Genomic DNA, 13,534 nt, shown 5'->3' with positions numbered 1-13,534 from the left:
GACAAGCTCGTGATTTATTAAACAAATATATTAACGTTACATATAACAACGGAGTCTATTAGCAACATAACTTGTATGGTATTATAACAAATGTTAACAAAAAAACGACAAAATTCATTAATTTATAAATTTACTTATATTTTATATGTATAATCCTCAAAACTAACAGCTTGAGCTTCAGTCGATGGGAATGGATTTTAATATTACATTTATTTTTATAATAAATTATTTCATATTTGGCAAATTAATTTAAAAATATTTCGAATTTTTGAAAAAATGTTTTAAGCTTTAAAATTAATGATAATATCTATACGATTTATACCTAAAAGTTCGTTTTTATTTAAGATTAGATTTTGGCAATATCCTTATGTGATATTTTAATCTCAAAATGGCGTAAAATTATAAGGCACGGTTTGAATACATTACTAAATTTATTTTAATGTAGAAGGACGTACAACATAGCTACAGTATTATTCTATTTAACATTAATAAAGCAAAAAAATTAAAATTAAATAAATTAATTCATTTAAAATAACCAACTACTTTGGCACTTCGTTATTTATTAAATTGAATGTCTTAAATGAAAATGACCATTCATTTATTACGACAATAAATGAAGTTCAATAATGATATGTTTATAATAATTGGAGTTTTTGATAAAAATAAAATAAAGGAAAGGAAATAAAATAAAACAAAAGAATATATATTAGATTTTCTTTTATTTAAATTCGAAATGTAGCAGTAAATATCATCCATCTGTAAATATAATCGTATTTTCAATGGATGGATTTTGAAAATTTTGAAAAATGTTCATAAACATTTTAATTTTTTTATTTTAAGACAAATCAGTCACGCAAATTCATTAATTACAAACAGATTGTTACAAGATCGACTTGAAAAATAAAATAAAATAAAATAAAAAAAGTAGCTTAATAACTTAAAAATAAAATTAGTAAAACTTTGGTATCTGTATTAACGCCGATTAAATTTTGTAGTAGAAACGCTATTTTTATTTTAATGATTTATTTACAATTAATGTAAGCAGGGGGTTGAAAATTAATTAATAAAAACTTATTATTATTGTCAGTTCGCGTTTGAGTATTATTTTTTATTTACATTTCATGAAATGCAACAATTACTCGTCAAATTAAACTAATAATTTTATTTTTTTTAAATGATTATTACGATAAAAATAACACGTTCGATATTAAATATTAAATGACAATTATTTTGCGTCATCAATTATTATTTTATAAAGTACAAAAATGTTTTTCGTTAAACAAGAACGTCTTAAAAAGTAAATAATTATATTTAAGACGTTTCTGTCATTTCGATAAATTATTTCGAATGTTATTCGAAAATAACTATGATCAAACATCGAACGGGTAAATTTAAAATTTTCCCATAATTTTTTTTTAAAAAGATAATCAAATTTCTTTATGTAACAATATTAACTTTAAGTATATCATTAAAAACTTAACCAAAAAAGAGATCCTTCGTAGGGAATCGTTAAAAATTTAATTGGCAAATTATTTAGAGGAAATTACAAGTATTTATATAGTTTACTTAATATTACATTCATTTCATTACATTCGTCTGTAACACTTGTCATCTGGACGTTTAATCTAATTACAAAAAAAAAAAATACACTTGTAATATTGATAAGTCAGTCAAACGATCATTACAACCAGACATAGCCCTTCAGTTTAATGTTGACATTATCGGCTATAATTCTTAAGATTTATCTTGATACTATCTAGATAACCATGGACACGCATTCCTGTCACAAACAGTTCAATCGTAGATATCACAATCAATGAAATTTTAAAACTATCTAATATTTCTTTTTCACTAGTCCATCTATTTACAGTAGATTCAGTTCACTCACCAAACATTGTAACTTCACTTGCACTGTTAAACACAAACAGTTTGCTGTCACTTGTTGAATCGAACTTCACTTCACTTCATTTTATTGTCAATTCATTTAGACTACATGCGTTTCATTTCTTTTATTGTACGATTCGTCTATAGTTACGTTTTGTTTTTTGTTGTCTTTCTTGATTGTGCCGTATTGGGGCACGTCCGATGTTAGATTTTGCACTGTCAGAATTTGACTCGAATTACTATTCTGAGGAGTGCTCGATGATATTGGGCTCCCATATTGGTTGCCATACTTGTGTCTAGATGGATCTTTTAAGATTGACTGTGGCTGTTTAACCGATGGCGTTTGATTCATGGGGAGGTGCTGCAACAAAAAATATTTATTTAGTATATTTTTATAACAGTTACTAATAACTAATAGCAGTTACAAGATTAGTAAGAGTAATCGTTGGTTTTCATATATAGTTTCTTGTCAGTACATATCAGTAGAACGTACATTTCGGATCCGTGATAGCTTTTAAATTACAATCTTACAAATTTACGAGCCGAGATGGCCCAGTGGTTAGAACGCGTGCATCTTAACCGATGATTTCGGGTTCAAACCCAGGCAGGCACCACTGAATTTTCATGTGCTTAATTTGTGTTTATAATTCATCTTGTGCTCGGCGGTGAAGGAAAACATCGTGAGGAAACCTGCATGTGTCTAATTTCAACGAAATTCTGCCACATGTGTATTCCACCAACCCGCATTGGAGCAGCGTGGTGGAATATGCTCCATACCTTCTCCTCAAAGGGAGAGGAGGCCTTAGCCCAGCAGTGGGAAATTTACAGGCTGTTTATGTTATGTTATGTATGTACAAAATTACGGTTGAAAAGAGTTCGTAAAAGCCTACACAACAAAAATATCAATTTCGTTTCGACCATCCGTCTTTTCTTGTCTTGTTCAGGGAGTGCATAGTTAAACAATGCTGTGTTTCTTTAAGTAAATACCAGTTAAACAAAACGTATAAGTATGACCAAAATATTTTATATACAATGTTATGTTACAGAGCAAAAAACCCGGGCGTTCGGGCAGACTCGCGATGATGGTCAAGTCTTAGACATTTGAAAAAATTTTGTAGTCAGGAGAGATCGCCAACACTGTTTGTACCGTTTACACTTTTTAAATAATCACAATGCAAATTAATAATTGTTCAACGTACAACAGAGATAGCTTAAACTTACCCAGCCATTACAAATAGTTTACGGAATCCCATTAAATTGTTTTAATCTCAGCAAAAATAGTATTAAAATTATATAAAAATACAAATTCAAAGGATACACTGGAACTGACGCTGACCAGTATTGAATTATAATTTGCAATTAATTTGTTTGTTTGCGAACGTACAAAGGGAAAACCTCTTTGTAATAAGGATCGTATGAGATTAAATTAAGATAAAGTAAGAGAAATAGGAATATTTCTACCTGCGTGCAATTCCCCTGGTGGAGTACCGTGACGTCAGGTGGGGGGACCGCCATTTTGTCGAATCTCTGCCGTCTAAGTGTACCGCCCGCTGACTGCCTGTCTAGACCTGGTGTATAGCCATCTAGAATAAATTCAAGTTCATTTTTATAAAAGGGTAAATATGTTTATGTTTGGATAACCGCTTTACCGTTAAAAGCTTATTTACATCATGTTGTTGGAGCTCGGGATCTTGATTGATTCGATAATAGCTTCACCTTACGTTCGCTTTACAAGATTTTTACTCATTCACGATGAAGTTAATGAGGGTAATGCTTTTACCTCAACTATGTTTAAATAATAATAATAAATATTGGACGACATCACATACATCACTCTGATACCATTGTAAGTAGCTAAAGCACTTGTGTTATGGAAAATCGGAAGTAACAACGGTACCACGAACACCCAGACTCGAGACAACATGGAAAACTAATGAACTTTTTCTACATTCTCGGAGTGGCGTACCCTTGAAAACCGGTGTACACACTACTCGACCACGGAGGCCGAGTGGTGACTACACCGGTGTGTATGTTTTTCTAAAATGTATTGTGGCATATTTGGATGTGTTACAGTGTAAAATTATGTAAGTTTAAGGGAGGGGCGATACCCGAAGTCTATGGTAGTGTAGGTAATATTAACCATCTTTTACATTGTTACCATCAACCCCATACCAACTATGGGAACTTAGATATTATGTCCCTTGTGCCTGTAATATTGGCTCATTCCCCCTTCAAACCGGAACACGGGGACATTAGGTATTGCTTTTTGGCGGTAGAATGATGTGATGAGGTGGCTATCTAGCAGGATGGGCTTACACACACATTTTCAATTTAACATTTTTTTTTTTTTTTTTTATTTTAAGTGAATATACATTTTATTTATATTGTACTGTATTAAAAACGATGTAACAAAAACCCTATTGGATTTATCCGTTGTCAACACTTATAGACTTAAAACTATACAATAATAACAAAATAAAATATAAAAGAAACAAAAAGCAGGTACATAGCAAATAAATAATGTTACAATTAGTTGTTTATTTTTTTCATAAAACAGCGATAAGCGAATTGACGCTGTGACTATTCATTAACCTGCTCAGAACAACATCGTTTAGTATAGCGTATACAGGTGTTCCATGTTTTGTATTAATTATTTTATATTTGCAATGATGATACATGATTCAGATATTGCTTAAAAATAGAAAGGATATACAATATAAAATAAATTACGATTATAGAGCTCTAGTACGTTAACTATTAATATTGTCTTACCGTCTATGCCCATATTAAGGGGAGGGCTAGCCATATGTGGAGGGGATGTCGGCACTCCGTTTATAAGATGTGGTTTTGGTATTCCTGACGAGTACTGCTGCGGTGGTGTCGGAGTGCGACCGGCTTGCTATTGATAGAAAATAAACATATTAATTTTAATAATCATTTCAATCAGTCACGTGGTATTTTTTAGTTTGTTTTTAAGTAGAAAATAATTTGTTCAAATATTGTTTAAAAAAAATAATAACATAACATAATCAGCCTGTAAATTTCCCACTGCTGGGCTAAGGCCTCCTCTCCCGTTGAGGAGAAGGTATGGAGCATATTCCACCACGCTGCTCCAATGCGGGTTGGTGGAATACACATGTGGCAGAATTTCGTTGAAATTAGACACATGCAGGTTTCCTCACGATGTTTTCCTTCACCGCCGAGCACGAGATGAATTATAAACACAAATTAAGCACATGAAAATTCAGTGGTGCCTGCCTGGGTTTGAACCCGAAATCATCGGTTAAGATGCACGCGTTCTAACCACTGGGCCATCTCGGCTCTCATCAAAAAAATAATAGTGGAATGTTTTTAACGAAAGACGTACCGAGTGACGATATGGACGATCTCGTAAATTTAAATTTAGCTTCAATTGCCTTTCGCTTTAAGCAAACGTTATCAAGCGAAACGTTGACGAGGAGGAATGCTCGTTTCTTAAACGAGTTGTATTTTCAGGGCATTTTTCCGAAACCGTGCTCGATTGGATGACCAGTAACTGAATTGTTTATTTATTAACCGGCTTCAGTTAATTTGAGGTACCTTGTTTTTTTTTAGAATGAAATACGTAGGCGGTTAAATTAACTACCTGATTTTACGGGGTTACAATGGCGGTTGCCTGGGTTTCGATTTTGAATTTTTTAATGAACGATTTGAAATTAAATGTAGGATTAATTCAATTTAGCTGTTAGCCTCGTTTGTCAAGCGCTTAGAGCGTAAATTGCAGGTAAATTATTATAAGCCATATAAACTTATATTTAACTAAATACATGATTTTCTAGCTTAGTCATGGTATATTTGATATCATACCAATAATTCATTTTTGATTTAATTTCTTAATAAAAAACATATTCGAGTAACATCTACATCTACATATACAGTATGAAAATTCGATCAAATATCATCAGAACGTATGTACCAAGTATAATTGACATTGGCAACTTGGCACTGGCTACGTTTGACAGTGCCAATTATTCTCATGTCTACACGTTTAATGCATTTATGATACATGCAACTACCGTCTCAATGAGATTATATATCCTTACGAATATATCAAACAGATATTTATCTGCCATTGCTTTATATTGTTGTATGCAAGTGCCAGTGTCATGCAAGCTGTTTGGCATATCTATTTTTTAACAATTGTTATTTTTTAATAACAGTAGTAGTATGTCCCATTGTAAGGAATTGTTGATATTCCTATTTACCCCTCTATTTAGGCTTAAAGCTCGTGTTAAGATTGAGATTAGGATTGATCCTCTTTTAAACTATCGCGTTATTGACGCTTAAATAATTCACGATCTATAAATTATACAGCTATTAGTACTGTTAAGCTTTTGTATAAGAATGAACTCTCAAATGACAATGAAATGTGAGAAAGTAAAATGTAGTATTTATAATAATAATTATCTCATTTAAAGGACACAAACGCCGTCATCGCCGAGTGGCTAGAACGCGTACATTTTAATCGATCATTGCATCAAGATCTCGGACCCGATTGCAACACCACTTAATCTAAACCCCAATCAAATAATTACCCACAAAAAATATCATCAAAATCTTTTATTATATAACATCTTTTATTATATAAAATTATTTTATTTTATAACATATTACAAAGTCAAAGTCAAAAATCTCTTTTCAATATAGAAGTGATTACACTTGCTTATTGACAGTCAAAAATCTACCACCGGTTCGGAAATTAACACCTCGGACCTGAGAAGAACCGGCGAAAGAAACTCAGCGGGATATTTCTTTTTTAATTTCATTTTCATTGTCACTGTCATTTTCACTATCATTACAACTACACCTAAGGAAATAACGATTTAAAAAAAAAATGGACGCGGGTGAGAAGTTAAACTTCTTCAGCGTACTAAAAAATAGCATTTGATTGCATGTAATAATAATTACTCTGTTTCCATAACTATTACGACACTCGCTGAAGAATTTAAACATTCGAAATTTAAATTTTAAATAACATAATCCGTTTAAACAAAATAAGGTGCGAAGTTCTTCATCTTCATCATAAAAGAACTTCGATCGTTTACCTGTTGCAAGTATTCTCCAATCAGAGGCGGATACGAGAGGTATCTATCCGACGCCATATTGTAGTAGGACCCGTCCAATGGCGGCATGGGACTGGGCGCCGGCACATAGTTCTGTTTACCTGTTAAAATAGCACAGCTGTACTAGTCACATGCTTGTGAACTGTCACACACACATACACACACTGATCAAATGTGCGCTTAAATTGATTGGAGATTTTCGTCTTAGAATATATAACATCACTGATGTCGTTTTAACTGGTTTTTTTTTCGTAATGTGTTTGCTCTTGTCCCTAATGGCCTCTACAGTGTCACTGGGCGAGGAGGCGAGTTGTAATACTCAAAACTGAATGTTGGGAACCCACTTGAGGGCTCAAAATACGCGCGTCTTAAGGGTGCCTCCTGTGAGGTCGGACCTCGGCTTTGGACGCCGTAGTCGACTGGAGGGAGGAATGACGTGTGCATTCATTGTCGTACGCCTAGGTGCACTCTAATATCTGACTGGACAGAGTTCAGGCGCAGGACTGCTTTACGTACTTTCGAGGCACAGGAGTGCACGTAATTCCAACTCCGGACTATTACTAAGATTTGTGGTAGGGCTTTATGCTAGCCCGTCTGGGTAGGTACCACCCATTCATCAAATATTCTATCGCTAAGCAGGAATACCAAGTATTGTTGTGTTCCGGTTTGAAGGGTGAGCCAGTGTAACTACAGGAATACAATGTAAGGAAAGGTTAATATTTCTTATAACGCCATTGTCTATGGGCGGTGGTGACCTAGGTGGTTACATAGGCTAATTTTTAATTGAAGGGGTAAAATGTGGTGTGACGGTTTGTCTGTTATTCGTAAAGTTTATAGTTCGCGCGGATAAAACCGTGGTTTCAATTAGTTAATAAATTTATATATGTAAATATATATATAAATTTTCTATATTTTGCTTACCAGCGCTCCTTCCTAAGGTGCTATGTCCGCTTATGTCCTTATGTCGGTGTGGATGTGGCAATGTCCTGGCGTGGTCACCTTCGTAGACCGCGTAGTTCGGCGGGGGGTAGTCCAAGGGCGGGGGTATGACGAGGCTCTGTTCGCCCATTAGGTATGCGTCCGTCTGTAGTTTTATTCGTTTTTAAATATATGCTTTTTTATGATTTTATCAAACAATTAATTTATGTCGTTTCTATATAACTTTCATTTATTTTATCAATATAATCTAAGTATTTACGATTATCAGAAACATAAAAAATACTATTATATAACTTACCTGATTTAACATGTGCCTGCTCGGCATGCTAGGTACTTCAGGTATGGGAGGAGGGGGCCTGTCATCCCCATCTTGGGAGTATGTTTCTGATTTCTCCGACACAGAGCTGAGTGTCTCTCCAGTCATCGTGTCATTGTAAGATGAAGGGGCGTACATCTCAATAGTGGCTGATTTCGAAGACTGACCAGCTTGTTCTGTTTTTAAAACATTTTTTTTTATATAAAATAAAATAAAATTTAAATTTAAATAAGTTTTATTTAAAAAGTTTCTATATATTTTTTTATTCATATTATATAGAGTGAATTGTTATCTTTGCTTATATCTCTTTCTATCATCACGAAATTGACATTTGAAAGAACAAGACAGCATTATAACAATGCAATCAATATTAGAATTCTATATCTTTTTAATAAAAAAAAAAAAACAACGAAATATAAACTTGAGTAAGGAATACTTAGAAGAATTTAACATAAAACATTCATGCTTCTATAAAATAAACATAATGATCAATAATAATTACCTTTTAAACGTCTCGATCGTCTTTTCAAAATAAAACATGCAACAAACGTAGCGTTACCGAAAATTAAAATAGCAATAACTACGATTGAGACGAACACAATGACTAGTTTCGATGCATCCGCCGTTTCTACGAACTCTGTGGAAACTACGTTTAGCTCACTTACTTCCGACGAAGCTATAACAAAACGAAAATAAAAAACAATAAGAAATTAATTAAAAACAAACAAACAAAAAAATAACCTAAAAACAAGCAAACGTGCAATATTTCAATCTCAGACGAAAATGTAAATTATTTTCGTCGGATAAATATTTTATTCGTCGAAATACAATTCGTATTTTTAAAATGATAAATGAAAATAAATTTTATGAAAAATATTGCACTTCTGCTTATAGAAATAAAATACGGAAGCACATCTACGGAACACATCCATTCTTAATTCAAACCTCGAATGCGTTTATTCGTCCTCCTGTGCAGACAGAAACCGACCAACAGTACATTCAAGAGGATAAGCGCTGTGCCAACAATTGTACCGGTTATTATAAAAACTCCCGGTACATGGTATGAGTTATATTCCTCTGAACTCGACTGTACTGATGATGGAATGACGTCTATGCAGCATGAAATAAGGCATATTTTTGAATATACTTTTTTATTCGTATCAATTTCGATTGTATCGCAGGCAATACACTTGAGGCTCTTGTCGCATTAATGTACTGTGTATTATGTTAGGGATTGAAAACAAAATTGGTAAAAAGTTATTGTGACATAGTTTCATCTCTTTCTTCAATACGATGTTATCGAAGCTAGTAATTAGTAGTTTTTCAAACCTCGTTCAAACTTTACTTATTTTTTATCTGTGCATTTGAAATTGGAATACAAAGACCGAATCTCATTCATATCTTCAACAGATACATATGTTTTTTTTTGTATATAATACCGCGATAAATTTGACCAAACGTTGGCCCAACGGTTTGCGATTAAAAAATAAATCTACATGAAAAGCCAAATGTTTTTCGAAACTATCATTAGCATTCATTTGTATCTGCGGAGCGTTCATAAATTGTATTCGTATGAATATTTTATAAACGATGAGATAAATTTGAATATATGAACAATTTGAATTTTATTTGCATAATTTATTAATAATCAACGTGTATCTATTATGTTCGGGTTTATTAATATTAATTAATATTAATTAACCGTTAAAGCTTTATACACTATTCGTGTTTGTAATCAATTTAACTAGAATACGAATATTTTATATCGGCGCACGGTTTACAATAATGGATGACTAATTATTTGTTTATCGTATATAACGTTACGGACATAACGTTAATCGTAATATCAAACACGATACACGATAACGAAATTTGTATAATTTAATATATTTTCGAAAATCGAACTTGTATATTTTTAAATATAACGTGACTCGTTAGTTCTGACAATATTTTCATAATTACTTGTTACTTAGTAAATATATCACGTAACAAAATTATGTTTTTGTTTTTTTACAATTGTCGTTGAAATCATTGAAAGTTGGTGGAATACACATGTGACAGAATTTCATTGAAATTAGACACATGCAGGTTTCCTCACGATGTTTTCCTTCCCAGCCGAGCACGAGATGAATTTTAAACACAAATTAAGCACATGAAAATTCAGTGGTGAATGTCTGGGTTTGATCCCGAAATCATCGGTTAAGAACCACTGGGCCATCTCGGCTCCCCAGTTGAGTATATGAATTATTAATATGTATACTTACTAAGGGTTGTAACTTTAGTGTCATCCGGTCGGTATTTACTTTGGCCCAGTTTATTGAGAGCCATCGCAGAAAAAACATAATCGGTGTGCCTTTCGAGACCGTGGACTGTGTATACAGTTGAATTTCTGGGCGTCACGTCCTCGTATCTGTATGTCTCTTCGTTGATTTTACTAAAAGTATTTTTTTTATTAAAAAAAGTATATGATTTTGAATATTGATGACTCATCTATGAGATTTTTTTATTTTCATTTTTTATTCGATTAATAATAAAATTGTTGCTTGTTATTACAACAATGTTTATTGAATTTGTGTTGTAGTGTGTTTTGATATAATGTATTTTAATATTTGTATTAATATTATAGATAGATTTTTTTTTTAAATATAATAAACACAAAATACATACCGATATCGTATTCTATACCAAGAGAATAACCCGCCATCGAATCCTGGGATCCATGATAATGTCACCGAGTTGTGGGTAACATTTGTAACCATTATAGAAATAATTGGATCTGAAAAGAATATACTCTGTTAATTTATATGTTGTTCAGTACTGTACGTGCTTGTAATTAATTTTACACAGTGTTATGAAAACAGAATAATTAAAATTCTAAAAATAAATGAACGCAATAAATATAATTATTATTTATTTTAACAGAAATCATTATGACTTTTGAATATTGAATAATTATTACAATGATTCGAATTATTATAATTACATAGGATTTTAAAAAATATTACACACTTAATAATTCATTGTTATTTATTATATTAAATGTACTATGTAAATATTAATTATAAATTTTAATTTATCACATAAATACAATATCAAGAGTTAAGGATTGTTTTCTTTTGTTGTCTTTCAAACAAGCCAAACATGGTTTGTTATTTGTAATAAAAGCAAAACAAAACGTAGAGGGAACTTGGAGGGACGGTTTCACACAAAGATGTGAAATAAACTGGTCGTAAGAGTCAAAGAAAAAGAAAGATATAGAGTCAGGACGCCTACGCCGTAGACGCGACTGCTACGAGTGTTTAATATTTCATTTTTCAAATAAAATGAATTTAATTTAATTGTATTTGTAATCTGTGTTCGTCAAATTATTTATCGTTATGAAATTTTCTGTTTTTATGATAAAAAAAATTCAGTGTAATTCAGGTTTTCATTAATATTCTATAAAAAAAGTTAAACATTTTTTTTTCTCTAGAATAACTATATTAGCAATATGTGTAACTCTAATACAAAGCTACACTACATTTCAATTACTAAAAGAGCTTAATAAGCTTAAATATCTAAATAGAAGTGAAAGCTTTCAGCTCGAATACTATTAGTCTATTGCAGCTTAACTGTTAGCTACGGAGTAATTTTCTCTAATAGTTTCAAGGTCAGCATAGTCTAAAATGTATGACAATTAAATCCTTACCGGGAGCGCTTGTTATATCCAACTTAACAGACGTAGTGCTGAAACCCAAATCATTCCTAGCCCCACATTCATAAGAGCCATAATCCGATGAACCGATGTCGTTTATGAGCAGAACCGAAGTGTATGTTATAGGGTCAGTCTTGTGGAATTCAGCGAAATATTTCGTCGATGTATTGACTGGGAGTTTCGCACCGTTTTTTGACCATGTGAAGTTAGGCGCCGGGGCCGCTTTGCTCCTGGAAAATATTTTTCTATGTAGACTTGTCTCAATTTTTTAACATGACTCTAATTAAACTACCCTTACACGTGACGATGAATCTATTCATTTTATACTTTCCACTCTATGTTAAACTATTTAAATCAATCAAATCAAAATATACTTTATTCAAGTAGGCTTTTACGAGCACTTTTGAAACGTCATTTAACAAACTATATTAAGTGAAGCTACCACCGGTTCGGAATGTAGATTCTACCGAGAAGAGCCGGCAAGAAACTCAGTAGTTACTCTTTTTCAACTAGTGAAAGGATCTCTATAACAAGATGAATAATCTAAATTAGTCGCCAAATTATTGATACAGTTTAAATTGTATACAATATATTATTTACTTATGAAATATAAATATAATATGAATTGAATGTATGAAAATATAATTTACATATAGGTGTTTTGTAAGGTAACGTTTAATTTTGAACTCAAGTAGGTAGGTAGGAATGTAGAGTCTACAAAATAACCGGAAAAAAATCGCAAATAGGCAAACAAATGGACCACCTGATGGTAACTATCAAAGTCAAAGTCGAAAATCGTTATTCAATATAGAAGTGTTTACACTTGCTTATTGATAGTCAAAAATCTACCATCAGTTCGGAATTTAACACCTCGGACCTGAGAAGAACCGGCGAAAGAAACTCAGCGGTATATATATATATTTTTTTTTTTTTATCAATATTGGTAGCTATGTGTTATGTCTCACGTGCGTGCAGTTGTACTAGCTCACTCAACCTTCCAACTAGAAATCTGATGGCTGGATGGTACTTACCCAGACCCTAGACCTGTGTTATATATATATATATATAAAAAATATTTAAAAAGGTTTTTATTAATAATTCCCTACTTTACAAATTTTAATTTTCGATGTTCGATATTTAAAACAGACCAATGAAAATGTATATAACATACAAGCGAAGTTTTCCTAAAAAAATAGTAATTATTTGACAAAACGATTAAATTTTACGTTCGATATTTAAAAACGGGTATAAAACTATATACAGGATGTTTTCAACTAAGTCAGTATACGAAAAAACGAAAGCATTACACACAAAGAATCTGTTATAGGAAAAATTAACTATTTATTTATGAAATTCGGAAATCAATATTTTTTCAAGTGAGTTGTGAATTAAAACATCGTAAACGTTTTTCGAAAATAGCTCTTATATTAATTGTATAAAATTCAAAATAAATGGGGATATCATTCAAATGGAAACGCACGATGACTTCCGCAAATAGATCCGTATAACGTTTTATTTATAGCTTAGATTAGCGCTAATTAACAGCATTCAGCTAAAATTGCATCTACTAAAACCATATAACGCGATTAATTCACTATG

General features: G+C 32.0%; 1 protein-coding gene across 3 annotated transcripts in view; it reads right to left on the bottom strand.

Moving 5' to 3' along the window:
• Positions 1–333: 333 nt before the first annotated feature.
• Positions 334–13,534, bottom strand: part of LOC113404892 (nephrin) — a 238,106-nt gene continuing 224,905 nt past the window's right edge. For 2 of the 3 annotated variants that reach the window (XM_064219261.1, XM_026645963.2), the window contains exons 20-29: positions 11,930–12,165; positions 10,909–11,017; positions 10,506–10,675; positions 8,744–8,917; positions 8,224–8,417; positions 7,908–8,070; positions 6,969–7,087; positions 4,657–4,783; positions 3,346–3,467; positions 334–2,245 (exon numbers count right to left, since the gene is read on the bottom strand). In XM_064219261.1, coding sequence (XP_064075331.1) covers positions 1,985–2,245; positions 3,346–3,467; positions 4,657–4,783; positions 6,969–7,087; positions 7,908–8,070; positions 8,224–8,417; positions 8,744–8,917; positions 10,506–10,675; positions 10,909–11,017; positions 11,930–12,165 — 1,675 coding nt within the window. In that variant the 3' untranslated portion in view covers positions 334–1,984. Of the gene's footprint in view, positions 2,246–3,345; positions 3,468–4,656; positions 4,784–6,968; positions 7,088–7,907; positions 8,071–8,223; positions 8,418–8,743; positions 8,918–9,186; positions 9,352–10,505; positions 10,676–10,908; positions 11,018–11,929; positions 12,166–13,534 lie in introns of all 3 variants that reach the window. The other variant, XM_064219262.1, reaches the window with a different exon arrangement.

Source organism: Vanessa tameamea, chromosome 27 (genome assembly GCF_037043105.1).
Source record: "Vanessa tameamea isolate UH-Manoa-2023 chromosome 27, ilVanTame1 primary haplotype, whole genome shotgun sequence".
Lineage (NCBI taxonomy): Eukaryota > Metazoa > Arthropoda > Insecta > Lepidoptera > Nymphalidae > Vanessa > Vanessa tameamea.
The sequence above is the reverse complement of the archived record's forward strand: the minus strand, read 5'-3'. Positions and strand labels throughout refer to the sequence as shown.